Source organism: Kwoniella dendrophila, chromosome 10, assembly GCF_036810415.1.
Source record: "Kwoniella dendrophila CBS 6074 chromosome 10, complete sequence".
Lineage (NCBI taxonomy): Eukaryota > Fungi > Basidiomycota > Tremellomycetes > Tremellales > Cryptococcaceae > Kwoniella > Kwoniella dendrophila.
In genome coordinates, this window is record NC_089485.1 from 1594694 (window position 1) to 1612883 (window position 18190).

Sequence of the window (18190 nt, forward strand, 5' to 3'; positions counted from 1 at the left end):
TATCAGTCGCCAAATACGTCATGATATAACAGCTGTCATTGAGTCGCTGGTTCCGTGTTTACCAACGTAACTCTTCGTCTGCTTTCGAATAGTCGATGATCATTTCCCTGACGACCACCGAGATCAGTACTATAATCATCAGTTTCGGTACCTCTAAATAACCATCTCAGGTGAAGCCGCATTAATCAATGAAACTGCGGGTGCAGGAAAGACAAAAATTCTGAATCATGGCGTCGGACAATATATTTAGCCTGTTTTAGGGATCGCCCTGTCTGATCCAATTCTATCGATTCGAATATTGTGATGCAACACCCCAATTTATGTCGACAGCACGTAGCAAGCTTTTGTAACACCACGACCTGATGGAAGTTTCCATGCTGAAATGCATGCATTTTATTCGGATCAATCGTTTTAACTCTACATGTGAATGCCGGTATTACGGAATACTGAGCATTCAGACTGCGTAGTTCCCGTAAGAATTAACCGCATCCGGTAGAAGCGACCACTGATAATTATGGTAAGATGGTTCATCGTCAGGGAACTCACAAGCCGGATGGTCTCATTTCAACAGCTGATCGTGTCTCATTCGCCCTGTCGATCATTTCTTCTGGCTTCTTCACTCTAAATTTCATGCAATTTGGTTGTCCTTGTCTCATTTGCCCTGTAATATGGCTGTTTCTGCATTGAGAATCTTTTTTTTTTTTGCCGGAGTAATTAGGCTAGGAACCATAATGTTCATAGCGCTTCGAATAGTCATATATAAAATGGTATCCTCGAAGAAAATTAAAATGAAAACTTTTACCATCTTCACTCAAGAAACAACCCAAGATAAACCCTACTACTCTTTAAGCTCCTTTCTTCCTATTCTTCCTATAACTCCACATTAATCAACCTGTTAAGTCTTTTAACACAAGATCCGCCATGTTCGCCTACGCTCTTGTTCCGCTTATCCCTCTCCTCTGGTCACCTACCACTATGGCTGCTCCTACCTCGAGATCTGTTTCCTCAGGATATCGTTGGGTCTCTAATGGCTGCTTGCTCGATTCCTGGAACAGAGCTCTAGGTGCGTATCAGTATATTGACGAAGTATCAATGACCACCCAGAGCTGTCAGACTACATGTCAAGGAAAAGTAAGTTAACAGTGTCTATCCCATATATACGCTGACCATACCTTCTGGACCAACAGGGCTATACATATGCGGGTGTAGAGTACGGCAACCAGTGCTTTTGCGACAACTACGTTACTTATGGCGAGTGGAGTTCAGGAGCAAGCGCTGCAGAAGCCGATTGCAATGACCCTTGCGTTGGTAATACTACTGAGAACTGTGGAGGTGACTGGCGTCTTCGTTCATTCCGGTGGACCAATGAGGTCGAAGCGGTTACTCCATCCTCCACTTCTACTAGCGCTACATCTTCCACAACCAGTACCGCTGCATCTTCCGATTCTTCCAGTGTGGCTTCTTCTACTACTTCATCAACTGCTTCAGCTTCTTCTTCCACCACCGCTGCTTCAGCTTCTGCCACTGCCGTTCCCTCCGGCTGGTCAAAGTCATCAAACCCCTGTATCGCAGAGGGCACCTCTGGTCGAGCGTTGGCCGGGGCTTCTTTCGCTTCATCCTCTATGACATGGACTCAGTGTATCAATCATTGTCAAGACGCTGGCTTCACCATTGCTGGTCTCGAATATTCATCAGAGTGCTATTGCGGTAATATCCTCTCCAATGGTGCATCACTTACCAAGACATCCTCATCATGTTATATGGAATGTTCAGGCAATTCCCTCACAACATGTGGTGGACCTTCAGCTCTCAGCCTTTTCGTCAGCGATGCTGCTCTCTCGACATTATCTGCCGACTTGACTTCCAAGAACTTGGTTCTATCAACCGGATGGTCCGCAGCGTCTACCGCCTGTATCGCTGAAGGCTCGTCTGGGCGTGCTTTGGATTCTGCGTCCTTTGCTGGTTCTGCCATGACTGTCAACAAATGCTTGAACTTCTGTCAAGGCAAAGGTTATCAATACGCTGGACTAGAGTATTCATCCGAATGTTACTGTGGTGATTCACTTGTCAATGGCGGAAGTCTTTCCATCTCATCGTCCAATTGCAACATGCTCTGTTCTGGTGATGATACATCTTTCTGTGGAGGTTCCAACGCTCTTCAATTATACCAGAACCCATCGTTGGCGCAAGAACTCACCCTAGTCGATAATTATAAAAGTCAAGGCTGTATCCAGGAAGTGAGTGAGCTTCGCTTTGGAGGAGATGAGTGTTTTAACATTGTGTTTAGGTTTCCGGTCGAGCGTTAACAGGCGCCTCCTTGACTGGCTCGGATATGACAATCGACAAATGTGTTACCTACTGTGCTCAAGAAGGATTCACTTATGCCGGTCTTGAATATGCTTCCGAGTGTTACTGTGGTAATACTTTGTCCAATGGTGCCGCTATCAGCTCATATTCCAATCAATGTAACATGGCATGTGCTGGAAACTCAGCTGAAGTTTGTGGCGGCCCGAATGCTATCTCTCTGTGGAAAGCTTAATCGTTATTGGTAACGTAGTTTAGTAAATTATTACAACTGGGAGGACGTAGAATAGTAGAAAGGGCTTTGACTGTATATGCAAGCGGTCTTCGAGCAATTCAGTACAGTTGCGGACCACTTTCGAGTTATATATGTACTTCTGTACAGTATAACGTAAAAGGCTTACTGTCGATTACGAGTATATTGGCTAGATCCATTTCAGTTTCACAGCGGTGTTACCTATGCTCAAAGCATATCTATCGGACGCCCAACCAGTTGTGATTCGATACTACTGCTACTATGGAAGAAGTAATTGATTCATCCAAATAGTCCTTCTTGATCCGTACATAACATCCCACCAGATGTTTCACTATAATATCATTTTCCAGTAGTAATCTCCATAATACAAGTATTTTGTCTAGTCTACAAGGTTTTTCCATTCTGTAACTTTCATCTGGGTACTTGAATCGTCCACACGCAACGAACCTTACGGTAATTGTTCAAGCTATCTTGATATTCCGCAAACCCTATTCCCTGACAGCAACAGCATGCACCCCACCGATATCTTCTTTCTCGTTCATGCTAACTCCAATGGTATCTGTCATGTTGATAGACTTTTCTACTGCTTCTGGTGGTCCAGTCGGCTCTCTATCACACAGGAACATCCAAACACGGTCAATATGCTGCCGCACTCCTCAATCACGCTAGCAACTCACCCGAAAGTACCGAATATATCATATTCATCAACTTCATCTATTCCATCGGGAGGCCAGATTTTCGAAAGAGCCACGAAGACAACTCCAGAGATGGTGAATCCAACTGTAACGATTGTCAGTGACCGGTGCGCTCTAGAATTCGCCTGTACTTACGAGGCCAACAAAGATAATAAACGTGTGTAGCTCCAAGAGAAACCTTTACCGTTGAAACACTTGCCAAGAAACCTGGGAAAGAAGGTGCGACACCACAAATCCACGCAACTGGTGCACGAAGATTGTATCCTTTGTAGTAGTAGTATATCGAACTGGGCGAGCATTCATACTGGGAAACACAATTAGCTTTAAGTTTCAACTTGACTGTCATCGCGAAGACTTACCAAACTCGAAAGTTTGACTTTTCTTTTCCGAATAAAGATGTAATCGAAAACCATCATACCAGTCATTGGCGCAAGGAAAGTGGCGTAACCTATAAACGAGGATCGATGATCAGCTTCTGGATCTCTACAGTAGCCATTTCACTTACCAGCCATCACAGAAATATAGACTGTTGCACCAGACACTAAAGCCCAAGGACACATGGGTAAAGCCATCAAGGTAGTCTGTACTGTAATCAGCATGGATTGAGGAGATGAAAACTATGCGTAGCTTACGAAATAAGCTATTGAAACAAGTCAGTACTTTTTAACTACAATCGCCATATGATCTTCACTCACCTCCTCGTCTGATATTTATCCACTTTGGGAACAGAGAAGCAAGATCGATACCACCAGAAATCGCATTACCAGCTATGTAATTGGTTCAGTATCGACCACAACTTTATACGAATAGAGGCTTACCGATATTGATACCAAATTGAGCAAACAAGAAGGCAAGAGCTACACAGTATGTCAGCATAGACCTTAATATGCATCAGTATCACACTTACAGGCAAAGAATACTGCTGCTCTCGCACCCGCACCACCGTTCTTTTGCACAGCAGCCAATAAATCGTATGGTGCCCAGAGTAAGCCTTCATCAGGATAAAATTTGGCAGCCACTGAGGTACAGATAATACCTATTAGACAGGTCAAAGTCCCCATGATGGGGATGACGCAAACTTGTGAGATAATTTGAGCTCGGGGGTGAATAGCAAATCGGGTGTAGTCTGAGTTGTTCAGGATCTGGATTTATCTGTCAGCCGGCTTGTCTCACGGAAGAGTGAATACATCGTGGACTTACACCAGCGCAGATTTGACCCATTTGACTGGATATACCATGGAAGATTGCCCAAGCTAAAACACTTCCTCTTGCTTTTTCTACTCCTACAATTGCCATAGCTTCACTACCGATCAAAGGTCCACCGCCATGAGCTCTAGCAAGTGACCAGAAGAAGATAGAGAAACAGCAGGTGGTCGAGATGACACCGGTAATCAGAAAAGGTATTCTGAAGTGTTCAGGTGGTATATATATCAAGGGCAAAGAGATAATCAGAAATAAGCAAAAGCATAGGAAATCTGCACCATCCATAGCTGTTGAAGCAGGAAATGGGTTATGCATGTCTATCATATGATCAGCTTTATTCATTGATTTGTGTAACGACTTACTGTAAATCGACGGGAACATAGACCCAAGCAAGGTCTTGAGTACTTGACCGCCAAACCATGCTTGAGCTGTGATCTAATTAGCTTGACTCATAAAACTGCAATAAATGATTACTCACTAGCAGACCAGGTAAAAGAAAGCGCGATACGGTTGAGTAGAGGAAAAACGGACGCTTTCATACCCCAAGTAGTCTATGTACATGTCAGCTTGGTTCGCGGTATGCATATTTGAACTCACTCTATTCCATAAAGGGAATCCGACATGCCATTCAGCACCAAAAAGACCAGTAAGAATACATGCACCTGCTACCAAACATTGGCCGATAACGACAACCGCCATTGCCTCACCTATGATAAAGTGGAATTCAGGGTAAATTGACGGTTAATTGACTATGTATAATGCATGGGAATGTGAAAATGACGCTCACCAACTGATAAACCCAATGATAATAAGGATGATCCACCGGTCCATCCACTAATATTGATACCTATATATCAAGTTAGCTCTCAATCATTATATACAATTACAACCGATACATACCGGTAGTACACCAGAAACCAACATAGGACCATGCTCCCCATAATCGACGAGATGGTGGTAGAGGTACATTATCACGGTTCAACTGTAGCGGAGATTAGCGATTCTGTGTCACATACTTCTTATCTTTCTTTCGCTCACCCATCTTGATTGTTGCCAAACTTCAGCTTCTTCTTCTCTCTGCTTCACCTCCAGTTTTGACAAGATCTTTGCTTTATTCATACGGTTGAGGTGACTTGGTGTATTTGATAGGTGAGTTCGGATTTGCGATTTGAAGTTCAGGGGATGCTTCCTCCTATGATCTATCCCTTGTTATATACGCATAGCTAAGATAAAGAGCTGTTCAGACGCCCACATAGCAGTACGACTCTTTCTTCTTCTACTTGGATGCCCCATATCTATCGATGGGAAAGATAGGTAGATAGATGGGTTTACAAGGTGAGCGATAAGCAATATCATCTGACCCAATCAAGTATCAAGTGTTTAAAGTGGATATTTACCGTTACAAGTTAGCGTTATTCTCATCGGGATTCATATCGATTTCGGTGACTAAAACGGCCCACAACCTATTTATATTTCTCACATCATCACATCCCGGCAGAATATCATCCCCCTCTCGTCCATCTCCGATATAATGGCATATATGCCCACCTTGAGATATTGGGCAGATAGATCATGGGATACAATGAGAGAACATAGATAAAGGACAGCAGCGATAAGAAATCATGGTAAGTAAACCCATTATCTTGAAAAGGCGAGCGAGTCATCTTAGTCTTTCAGAATTCATTATAGAATACCTTTGTCATAATCTCATCAGCATGACTGTAGCGCACAAAACTCTACGAGTTGGAGTCGATGTTGGAGGAACCAATACGTGAGTGTGATATGTATGTGACCCCACGAGATAACTACTGATATCCGTTATAGCGACGCTGTTATTCTAGATCTCACACCCGGTACAACTACACCAGTACTTGCCTCTTTCAAATCACCAACTACACCAGACGTTACTGTTGGTATACAAAAAGCTATTCAAGGATGTTTAGAAAAGTCATCAAGTGATAAATCAAGAATTGAAGCTATATCGATTGGTACCACTTCCTTCGTTAACAGTTTAGTCGAGAGAGATACTTCCAAGCTTGAAAAGGTCGGTGTAATCAGACTTTGTGGTCCTCATAGTAGATTATGTCCACCATTTGTTAGTTTCCCTTATGAGTTACGTGCTGTGTTAGAAGGTCCAGCTTGGATGGTTGATGGTGGACTTCAAGTGGATGGAAGGGAATTATCCAGTGTAAGTGTGAAGAATAAAATAGTTGCGGAATGCATAGCTGAACTGTTTCATAGGTTAACGTTCAGGAGATTCGTAGTGTATGTGCAGAATTGAAGAAACAAGGAATAAAAAGTGTAGCCGTCTCTGGAATTTACTCTCCAATTGATCACCACTATAAGCAAGAAGAGTTAGTACGAGATATATTGCAGCGGGAAATACCAGATACCGAAGTCACCATATCAAAGGAAGTTGCCAATATTGGTGAGTACATATTACATACACACAATTGACGTCGCTGATAACCATACAGGTATACTCGAACGGGAAAACGCTACTATCCTTAACGCATCCCTCCTCGCATTTGCCAAAGTCGCTGTGGCTGGATTTAGAGCCTCTCTCAAAGCATTAGATCTTGATATTCCACTTTTCTTGACTTCAAATGACGGTACCTTGATGACTTGCGATCAAGCGGAACACTTCCCTATCAAAACGTTTAGTTCGGGACCAACAAATTCCATGAGGGGTGCCAATTTTTTAGCAGGTTTAGCTAATGGAGGTGCCAAGAAGGAGACTGCTTTGGTCATTGATGTCGGTGGAACAACAGTGAGTATTGTCTTTACATGCTGAAAGACCTAGCTGAATATGCAATAGACCGAGGTTGGTGTACTTCTTCCTACCGGTTTCCCTCGACAAGCAGGGGCTAGACATGAATTATGTGGTGTACCACTCAACTTCTCCATGCCACATGTGCACTCCATTGGTTTAGGAGGTGGATCCAGAGTTCGTACTATAGAAGGAGGAAAAGTTACAGTTGGACCGGACTCTGTCGGTTACAGAATTGATCAATCCATCGCATTTGGTGGAGAAACCTTGACAACCACCGATATCGTTGTTGCCGCAGGTAAAGCCAAAGATGTAGGAGATGCCAATCTTGTCAAGAACATACCCTCGGATACTATCGCAGCCGCTCAGACTAGAATGAAAACGATGATTGAATTAGCTTTAGAAAGTATGAAGACTTCAACTCAAGATGTACCTGTATATCTAGTTGGTGGTGGAGCTATTTTAGTTCCGGATACTCTTCAAGGTGTTAGTCAGGTCCGTAGATTCCCATTCTTCGATGCTGCGAATGCAGTTGGAGCGGCATGCGCCCAAGTGTCGGGTGTCATTGATACATTCGAAGATACAAGTATAACACCATTAGCCGAGGTTAGAAAGAGTGTAGAACAGAGAGCGATCGACAAAGCTGTTGATGCTGGAGCAGATAGAGCGAAAACAACTGTAGTGGAGAGTGAACTTATTCCCATCGCTTGTGAGTAGTACCTGTCGACCGTATAGTGCCAGTCTAACTCTTATCTATAGACACAACCGGCAGAGCCAGGTTCTATGTCAAGGCAGCTGGACCATGGACAGGCGCGCCTGTAACACACATTACTCCTCCAGCCAGCGCAATTAAGGATTCTTCGATTCAAAAAGAGTTGGCAAGTATCGAAGTCGAGCCGATCGCTCCGGCTAACGTCGGAAAAGGACTGCTCTTGAAGCCAGACATCCAAATCACTCCTCAATTCATCATTGAATACAAGCCCCAGATTACCAGCGAGAAAGAATGGGTGTTATCAGAAATCGATACTGAATGGATAGCTACCGGTTGTTACATTTTAGGTTGTGGTGGTGGTGGAAGTCCTTACAGTAAAGCTTTAGCATTAAGGGAAATTATTCGAGCAGGTGGAAAAATCAGAATTGTCGATCTGAAAAGTATGGAGGACGATGGATTAGTAATATGGGGTGGTGGTCTTGGTAGTCCTGAAGTCAGTCAGGAAAGATTGGTTACAGAGGAGTATAACGAGGCAGTTGCGGAATTGATGAAGTTTCTGCGAGTGAGTGGTCGAAACTCTTTTGAAAACAAGTAATGGTGACTGACTAATACCATATAGATGGATAAATGCGCTGCTCTCGCTGCCCTCGAAATTGGAGGAGGGAATGGTATGATCAGTATGATCACCGGTGCTACCACCTACATGGATATTCCAATTTTAGACGGTGATTTTATGGTGAGTACACCACATCGTAATGCAAGAAGGCGTATGCTAACAACTACGACTGCAGGGTCGAGCATATCCTACTGGCTGGCAAACAAGTCCAAATGTTTACGATCTTTCTGGTCGGGGAGAAATGCTACTTCCAAGTGCTTTAGCTAGTGGTGATGGTACTGTGACTGTAAGCTATGAGACAGTAGAATATAGCTGACAATGTAGTTTATGACTAAATCTCGAACCGATAGAGAAGTAGACTCTGTTCAAAGAGCTTCCTGTGTTGAAATGGGAACTCATGCTGGTTGTGCTCTAAGACCATTGACTAAACCTCAATGTGAACAAGCTATGATTAAGAATACTGTGTCTCAAGCATGGCGATTAGGTCGTGCTGTGGCCTTAGCCAATCATCAATCGAATGTTGGTAATATCGGAAAAGTCCTGGTTGAAGCTCTGGGTGGGAAAAGCTGCGCAAAAGTCTTATTTAGCGGAAAGGTTACAAGTGTAGACAGAAGAATGTACAAAGGTCATACTGTTGGAGAAATAGTCATCCAAGCTCTCAAAGCGGACGAAGAGGAGGATGAGGATCCTGCCAATCTAAAGGAGAAGTTTGAAGGAGGTATGACAAGTGAGTATTTACTACTTCCACTGACACAGTATTGGCTTATCATCCTTCGTAGTACCATTCAAAAACGAAAATTTGATGTGTCAGCATGAAGTCAATGGTGTGACAACTGTGAGTAGTATGTATGATATTGTGAGACCATACTGATCGTCGTAACATAGATTACCGCTGGTGTACCTGATCTTATCTCAGTAATTGATTCACAAACTGGTGAAGCATTAGGCACTCCAGATTATAAATACGGCTTGCGTGTTATGGTAGTAGGTGTGACTGCTGCTCCTCAGTGGACTGATACGCCTAGAGGCTTAGAGCTTGGGGGGTTGAATGCTTTTGGATATGAAGGCATTCCTTATCAACCCATTGGTGTATATGTCAAGCCAGCTAGTGTGATTGATGAATATGGAGGACAATAGGTATTCATAGTAGAAGAACGCGATTTGTATCTCATTATGTGAACCAGACTAAATTAGACTTATTGATGCAACCTCTTTGTAATACTCGTCAATCACATTACCGCTAGCATTCATGACCTTCTCAGCACCCATCCTGCATATGGCCAATCGATCTAAAGTTATGTTTTCCGCCCAGGTGGTTTCCTTAAATCGCCTGACTAGATCGCGAGCATCAATGTTTGGTGGAAAACCGCTTGTTTTTAAGTACCTGGTATTAATGACAGTTGCATGTAGTCGTAAGGGTCGATTCTCCGGAATCGTATAGCCTGCAACAGTGAACAACTTCTGCAGCCGTTGACATAAAGGCTGTAAGCGATTGGATGGGTCTTCAGGTTGAATGTATACTACTGATGTCTTATAAGGGGAACGCATGGTGCTTAAAGAACGTAAATGACATGTTATGCGAGCTTCAGCACCTGTAAGCGTCAAAATACTTTCATTTACTAGCTGAACTGAATACTCACCGTTATTAAGACCACTTATAGCCTGCCTGACTTCCGGTCCTTGGAGAAAAGCTAATGCCCCATTCATCCTTTCCTTTTCTCTTAAATTCATAATACCTAAAGTAAGGTGAATACTTCCGATAGGTCTAAATGCATCTTTGGATACTATGGAAGAAGCTGCAGATCTGAGCTGGATGAGAGACGTCTCCAGTTGATGTTTTGATTGCTGAGTGATTAGAGGTACACATAGGAAGTGAGTTGGGCTAAGCTTTGACATGGCCAAGGTGTTGAACGGCGAGGAACAGGAAGGTGAATCAATGGGTATCACATGAAAGGCATTGTATTCACTTGTTATGCTTGACAGCAATAGTGAATGAGGTGACTGGTAAGAATATGATGACTACATGATGATATTCGCAGGAAAGTAGTCGTTGTTTTGATGTATGAATCGAAATGGGAATAAAGAGGAGACGAAATGCTAGGAAGTCGCAATCAAACGCGTCATAATGGTAGACTGCAAGTAGTTCTCACCAAATGAGAAACGCTCTTAAATTCTCCTTTTTATGTCTTCCATGTTATTCTGTTCGCCAGTTCACACGATATCATTCATAGAGTTTCCATTCACACCTTAGGTATCACTGTATCACTTGCCTACACGTTATGCACATAATTTGCTCTACGCCACAATACTATGAGACTCTCCGAGGGACTATTGAAGATGCGAAGATACTGAATTTGAAGGGGCAGGTGGTTTATAACTCCAAGCGCGCAGTGAGTCAGTCTATGAATCACCTAACGACCAGATGTAGATGTCGGAGCAGTAATGGATGGGCAAATGCAGCAATCGATGTATCGATATGAAGTATCGTGACAATAATTGCGAGCAGGTTGAATTTGGAATGAGTTGGTGAAGCGCAACCTGTTGAATCTAGTGAGTGATCTAAAACTCAACATCCATTATCATCTTTCAAGCGGAGGACTACTATAACATCGAGTGATACCAAACGATCAGCAGATTCTGTCGCTTTCATTGCTATTTAAAATTTTTCGTATAAGGTATCCGTCGACACCATGAATGAACCCGTTCTATCGGATAAGGGGGAGCCTTTCAACCAAATCAAGTAAGTTGCCAAAAAAAGAATTTGCGGATGAACCGTTTACCGAGAAAGGGTTGATTGAAATCGATGACTTGTCAGGATCTTCTCTTGGATAGGGAAAGATAACGATTTTATCGAGCTCAAGGATAAATGTTTTAACGCTGAAAATTTTACGACAATGTTAGCGGCCGAAAGGAATACAACAGACGCACCGAAAAAGCAATTGCTCGGTACAGATCTTCTGTAGCTACAGCTTACCAAGACCCTTCGTACTCTTCCCCCAATATAAATTAGGTAAATCAGCAGCCTTTCGATATGTCCAGCCTGATCGTAAAAGAGGGCTAAACCGGATTTCCAACGCTTTGGCTCAACGCTCAGAGGGGTTAAAAAACTTCACCGGATAATCGTACAAAGTGCAATTGTATGCGAATGTCGCATCCCTTGCAGATCATGGCGTCTGATATGTTGGTTTGATACACGGATGCATCAAAACCCACTGGGAACTCGAACGTTGATCACATCACTGTTCCTAACGATTCGATAATTGATAGTTGTCCAGCGAGATGTCGCTTCAGAAGCGGAGGATTCGAGCGGACCAGTAGCCAGTAGACCCGATCAACCATTCAATCGTCTCAATACACTTCAACTTAATCAAGACGAAGCACCTGTCCTGCTTTCACACAACAACGCGGAATACCTCGGAGCTTCAGATAGTCGTATATTATCAGATTAGCTTTTCGGCCGATACCCTGCCAAGCGTAAGTAGCAGAACCTGAATGTATTCAAACCTGAATTCACCACCTGGTCCTCATTTTCCTATCTTCACACTGCGGATATAACGGGAAATAAGGCTGAATAATTGTTTGATAAATAGCTTCTTCGAATCATGGGTAAAAACCTCGTATTATAGGAATCCGCACTAGGTGGCTTATCGATCCAACTGAGTCTCAGGTGAGTTCACTCGCTAATCAGCAAGGCGAAACGCAGCTCATGCCTTTTTACGCGGATTATCGCGGTGGAACAGTCATCCACTTGAACGATCCCAGGGCTAAAGATTCGAACGTTGATAGAAATATCTCCAAATCCCCTCTTCCGATGGGATTAGGATCGAATCTGGACTTATACTTAGGGACCAAGACAAACGTAAGTTGTCTTGGCATATCCCGCTAAAACGCCCTCTTTATGCTTCTGATGGGATATCAGATAGGGGGAAATCAAAACTCCCGACAGTCCATTCAGGTTAGTAAACCATCAGGCACATCAGATTTAGATATCTTCCTGAGTGTTATCAGATTTGACAAATTTTTTCGTCGATACCGGCCGACCAAGATGACCAGGAACATCATTCGTGAATTTATTCGAGTGGACTAGAAAATTTTGTGGAGCTGTATCTGTCAATTTACAGATATATATAGCAACGACAATTCAAGCTTTGATCGACAAAACATTCTCATCTCTATCAATCTCATTACAACAAAATGTCTGCTCAACGTACAGACGACCCAGTTGTACCATCACTTGGGCAACTCCCAGCTGGTCACGCATCAAATGCTTCGGTACCACTTCCTCACGATGACAAGAATCGATACAGCGATGACAAAGACAGCTCCAGCAATGAAGGAGGTTTCAACAAAGGTGATATAGTTCACATTGGTAGTAAATCCAAAGGTGTTATCGAAATGGAAGCCTTAAAGGCTAGAATGAACAACAAATGGAGATTCGTTATCTACCTCTTCTTCATGTTTGTCTCTTACAGTTTGTCACTTGGTAAGTTGCCTTTCACCTGTATTTACTGCAGCGCTGACCAGATGTCCGATCGTCAGATCAATCTACCGCCACTCCATACCTCAACTATGCCGTTTCCAAGGGTTTCAAATTACATTCTCTCCAGGCTTCCGTAGCTGTCGTCACCTCTATCTTCTCTGCCATGGCTCCCACTCCTATCGCTAAATTCGCTGATTACTTTGGTCGAGTTTACGCTGAAATCGCTTGTCTTGTTCTTTACACCATCGGTCAAGCTGTTATGGCGTCCGCCAAGGGCATCGTACAATTCTCTGCTGGGTCATGTATCCACACTTTAGGTATCAGTGGAATGTTTATGCTTCAAAACATTATTATTGCCGATATCTCTTCTTTGAGAAACAGATGTAAGTACTTTATCTGCATTGAACGATCATGATGCTGATCAGACATCTAGACTGGTGGTTGGTTGCTCCTTCCGTTCCTCAGGTATTCAACTCATTCCTTGGTGCCAATGTCGCCAAGTCAATGTTAGGTTATGGCTCAGAAGATAATTCGTGGAGATGGGGTATCGGTGAGCTTGCAATTCTTGACGCTCATGCCAGGTGCTGACGAGTATCCATAGCCATGTTCTGTATCCTTATTCCACCTATCACTACCCCTATCATCATCACTCTTTGGTTAGGTACCAAGCCTACACGTGAGATCCGATCTCAAATCAAACAAGCTAAAATCGAAAAAAATGCTGGCAAAACCTTTGGTCAACGATTCTGGGACGATGCTAAAGACATCTTCTGGAAGCTCGATGTCATCGGTCTTCTTCTCTTCGTCGCTGGTATCGGTCTTTTCTTGGTCACCCTCACCTTGGCCAACTCACGATACAACAAATGGAGTGATGCTCACACTATTGCTCAATTAATTGTTGGTTTCGCCCTGGCTTGCGGTTTCGTTGTTTGGGAAAGATGGTTCGCTCCTATCCCATTACTTCCTTTCGCTTTGATCAAAAGAAAAACCGTTATCGGATGTTGCTTGATCGCTTTATGGCATCCTCTTGCCGGTAGATGTGTTAGTACCTATCTTTATACCTATCTTCAAGTTGCCGCCAACCAATCTCAACTCTCCGCCACCCGAATCACCAGTTTCCCAACTATTGGTGGTTGGGTTACTGCCGTTATTGGTGCTCTGGTTGCTAGAAGATTCCGAATGCTCAAACCTATCATCATTTTCGGGATGTTTATCGAGACCCTTGCTACCGGTCTTATGCTTAAATACAGAACTAGTGGTAGTTCTCAAGCTGAACTTGCTATCATTCAAGTATTGCGAGGTGAGTGAAAGATGGTGAAATAAGCTGGAAATAAACTGCTGATACTTCTACCAGGTGCTTCAAATGGTTTTATTCCATACCCAATCCAAGCACTTATTCAAGCTGCTGCTCCTCACGAACACCTTGCTCTTGTCACTGCCGGTTGGACCGCTATCTACTACGTCGCCTTCGGTATTGGTGCTGCTATCAGTGGTGCTATGTGGACGAACATCGTTCCAGACAAGCTCAACGCCTACTTGCAAGGTAACCAAACACTCGTCGCTGCTGCTTACAGTGATCCTTTGACCTACGCTACTAAATGGCCAGTCGGTACGTGGCAAAGAGATGGTGTAGCCAGGGCTCAAGATGAGGCTCAACGAACCATGGTTATCGTCGGTACCGTAATCTCTTTCATTGGTCTCCTCACCGCTATCTTCTTACTTGAGAACCTCAAACTTACCGACAACCAATCATTGGAGGAATCAGAAGAGTACATCACTGAAGCTGAGAAGAACCAAAAGAAAGCTTTGACAGTTGCCGCTATCAGAGATGGCCCTGTTCCTGCTCAATAAACGGTATGATGTGTTACGACTTCTGGCTGTTCAGCTATTACATACATAACCCCGACGTGCTTCACATGAGTTTATATTTATAATATTCCCCACTTTATAATCTACCCATCATGCATAGTTTGACCTATATTATGCCTAGTTGAGAGAAGACTTTATATGATGCCCCATACAAATTCCAGTACCAGTCACAAAAGTTTTATCTTATTCGCTTGAAATAGACAACTCTATCATTGGTAAACTGGATATCACTGGCATTTTCTATGACGAAAGATGTTTTAGCACCTCCGTTGATGGTGATATGATGTGATTTTCCAGCTTCAAATCCCCATTCTCGTAGATTTGCTGAACCTCTCAAGTCATGGGGCGCCGAAACTTTGAGTGTGAAGACATTCAAGTGTACTCTCCATTCAGCTTCGATTTTACCAAAAGGAGTTGCAACGACTGCGGATGCCCATGCCAGACCTAAACTCATAGGACTAACGGTGAAAGTCTTGAAACGGGGAGTAGTTGGTCGTACACCTACTACATAGGCTGGTAAAGCAGCAGTTGCCGCCGCCGACCAGCCATGAGCTGAGTAGAACCAAAGTCAGCAGAAGTTGTGCCGGCTTTGACAGGTCGCCTACATACCTAAAAATGTAAAACCTCCCATTCCTGGAGACCCATCGGTCAACATCAATTCCCAGAGTGTACCGGTAACTGTAAATACAAGATCAGAATATGCTTTACACAACGTTTCCAGATATCACTACTTACATCCTGGACTAGAAATAGCTGTTTATCAGTACGTGAAATATCTATTCGACTCAATCTCACTCACTGATTGGGCAATGAAGTAGGAACCAATATTTTATCCAAAATTTCTTTGGCATGATCTTTTGCTCCAGCTTGAAACGCTGCAAAAAGATGCCACCCGCTAACAAAATTTGATATACTTTCACGATATCCACTTTTGCGATCGAATGCTAGTAGACCTCTAGGGTGTGATAATTCTCTAGACAAGGTCTCAAGTACAACCTGAACACGACTTCAGCCATGACTTCACCACTTGCAATATCGCAAAACTCACTTTGGACCGCTCGCAATCAGCTAACCCAGACAGAACACAATATACGTTCGCATCTTGCGCGATGACATCCGGAGAAGCAGCAGTAATACCATATGCGCCGGTCTTTTCGTTCCATAAGTGCTGGTTAACCGCATCGGCAGTTCTTTCCGCTTGAGCTTGATAAGTGGCTTGAGCGGTATGATTTCCTAGGTACTTTGCTATTTCGATGATCTGTTTCAAAGAAGCAACATATTGTGCATTCAGTTTGGTGCTATGTCCTAGTCGAGGAGGCTGAAATACAGAATTAGAATAATGCTCGTTTAATCTTCCAGGCTATTCCACTTACATCATAATAGTTGTACTCCCTAGCGTCACGTGCCTTGTTGGAATCACAGAAAATCAAACCCTTGCCATCTATGAAAGTTTCCACTCTAGCAAGTTGACCTTGAACAGCTGGGAATAGATTTTTCAACTCGTTATCGGTGATAGCGCCAAACATCCACGCATCATAGATGGTTTGTATCATGTAAAGCTCATATGAAAGAGAGAAGTCTGCAAGAAAGATTCATGAGCTTTAGATCAACTTCTGTAAGACGCACTCACAATGGCCTCTGATCCTGTAAAAGAAGTCATCAGAGACTTGTACCACACCAGGTCCAGCAGGAAATGTGGGAAGTATTTGAGCCGCAAATCGACCGTCTTTACCTCTGTGAGAAGCGAGAAGATCGATGGTACCCTTCAACGCATCTAGATCATAAGTGGAATAAGCCACGGGTGGACCCATGATGGCAGCATCTCCACCCCACACCACTCGGTCTCTCTTCCCACCATCTAAAAGACAATCTAATGTAGTAGTTCCAGCGGCGAAATCTACCAAATCTTGCTGATTATCGAGGTTGCTTTGGTATAAGACTTTTCCGTCTATATTTGATGTAGCGAGAATATTTGTATATGTTGCGAGCGCATCAGGACCTGGACCAAACCCAAATGCACCTTGAGGTATGGATGACTGTGTAATAGGAGATGACTGAAATTCGGATGATTCGATAGTGTAGACTTTATCGCCATTAATGGAAACTACTATACCGTCCTTGGACATACGGGTAGAGATCGATGACATTTCGTTGATGATGATGGATTTAGGTAAAGGTGCAGTTTTGAAATAGATATTCTCAACAGAAGTAGCGTTTTCATCTGTAAAACCGAAAACAGCAGAAATCGAATCGGTTTTCAAACGCTCAGATTCTGGTTGACCAGCGCGTAGATACCCGACTTGATTAATCTGCAGCATGTGTTCGATTAGCTAGATTATTCTACAACATAGTGGATCTCACTGACGTAGAAGACATATCCTTGAAGATTGGTCATTGAGACACCCCAACCACAGCCAGCACGGTGTATTGTAACATCGAACGACAGAGTATAATCCTGCCAATCAAACGATTCAGAATGTTTGATGGCTCGAGTTGCGGATATAAGTGCACCTTGCGGCGTGGTTTGCCATAGCGGAGGAGTCGATCCTTTCGCAGCGGTACATAGCTATGTGTTAATTAGCGACAGTCAGACTACAATTGGGAACTTACCTGCATGGTTCTTGCGCCAGCGTCCCATAAATGATTATACCTATCATCTGAACAACTGAATCTGGAAGGCAATTGTGTTGGGTGTATAGTGGAGATGGTTGCCATAAAACCTATCGAAGGGTTGTAGGGAGGTCCCGGGGTTTTGGGGTTTTTGATCCATCGCACTTTTGACCAACTTCTATATACCATTCAATAGCATTTTTGATGTAGTTTTCAATTATGTAATCCTTTCATTCAGGGCTGCGACAGTACTTGAGATATACCCAATATTAGGTATTTTCATAGATGTCCACCGCTCTCAGGTGGACAAAATCATTGGGTGCGGTGGACATTTTGGTGGACATTTTTGATGGAAATTTGGCGGGTTAGGGGGTTACATGCCGGTCCTGGGGGGGGGGGGGGGTTAGGGGGTTAGGGGGTTAGGGGGTTAGGGGGTTAGGGGGTTAGGGGGTTAGGGGGTTAGGGGGTTAGGGGGTTAGGGGGTTAGGGGGTTAGGGGGTTAGGGGGTTAGGGGGTTAGGGGGTTAGGGGGTTAGGGGGTTAGGGGGTTAGGGGGTTAGGGGGTTAGGGGGTTAGGGGTTAGGGGTTAGGGGGTTAGGGGGTTAGGGGGTTAGGGGGTTAGGGGGTTAGGGGGTTAGGGGGTTGGGTTAGGGGGTTAGGGGTTAGGGGGTTAGGGGGG

The 18190-nt window shown here is 43.7% G+C and overlaps 5 protein-coding genes across 5 annotated transcripts; 3 read left to right on the forward strand and 2 right to left on the reverse strand.

Annotated features, from left to right (window-relative positions):
* Positions 1 to 921: 921 nt before the first annotated feature.
* On the forward strand, positions 922 to 2539 carry L201_007544 (uncharacterized protein; the record flags this gene model as incomplete). The annotated part of the gene is made up of 3 exons (XM_066223250.1): positions 922 to 1131; positions 1188 to 2237; positions 2288 to 2539. The coding sequence occupies 3 exons, from the start codon at positions 922 to 924 to the stop codon at positions 2537 to 2539; spliced, it is 1512 nt and encodes a 503-aa protein (XP_066079347.1).
* Positions 2540 to 3045: 506 nt separating this feature from the next.
* On the reverse strand, positions 3046 to 5574 carry L201_007545 (uncharacterized protein; the record flags this gene model as incomplete). The annotated part of the gene is made up of 15 exons (XM_066223251.1): positions 3046 to 3166; positions 3235 to 3337; positions 3388 to 3556; positions 3612 to 3700; positions 3758 to 3838; positions 3948 to 4019; positions 4071 to 4109; positions 4160 to 4394; positions 4453 to 4772; positions 4818 to 4883; positions 4934 to 5006; positions 5053 to 5162; positions 5243 to 5302; positions 5356 to 5437; positions 5494 to 5574. The coding sequence occupies 15 exons, from the start codon at positions 5572 to 5574 to the stop codon at positions 3046 to 3048; spliced, it is 1701 nt and encodes a 566-aa protein (XP_066079348.1).
* Positions 5575 to 6170: 596 nt separating this feature from the next.
* L201_007546 (uncharacterized protein) lies at positions 6171 to 9690 on the forward strand (the record flags this gene model as incomplete). The annotated part of the gene is made up of 11 exons (XM_066223252.1): positions 6171 to 6226; positions 6280 to 6643; positions 6697 to 6883; positions 6933 to 7225; positions 7274 to 7934; positions 7985 to 8499; positions 8557 to 8673; positions 8729 to 8833; positions 8878 to 9280; positions 9333 to 9388; positions 9439 to 9690. 11 exons carry the CDS (start codon positions 6171 to 6173, stop codon positions 9688 to 9690), a joined length of 3009 nt encoding a protein of 1002 aa, XP_066079349.1.
* Positions 9691 to 12747: 3057 nt separating this feature from the next.
* Positions 12748 to 14884, forward strand: L201_007547 (uncharacterized protein; the record flags this gene model as incomplete). The annotated part of the gene is made up of 5 exons (XM_066223253.1): positions 12748 to 13036; positions 13093 to 13416; positions 13467 to 13583; positions 13635 to 14333; positions 14388 to 14884. The coding sequence occupies 5 exons, from the start codon at positions 12748 to 12750 to the stop codon at positions 14882 to 14884; spliced, it is 1926 nt and encodes a 641-aa protein (XP_066079350.1).
* Positions 14885 to 15080: 196 nt separating this feature from the next.
* L201_007548 (uncharacterized protein) lies at positions 15081 to 17617 on the reverse strand (the record flags this gene model as incomplete). Its single annotated transcript, XM_066223254.1, has 9 exons — positions 15081 to 15454; positions 15512 to 15580; positions 15638 to 15645; positions 15702 to 15898; positions 15951 to 16220; positions 16276 to 16481; positions 16533 to 17211; positions 17268 to 17468; positions 17513 to 17617. 9 exons carry the CDS (start codon positions 17615 to 17617, stop codon positions 15081 to 15083), a joined length of 2109 nt encoding a protein of 702 aa, XP_066079351.1.
* Positions 17618 to 18190: the final 573 nt, after the last annotated feature.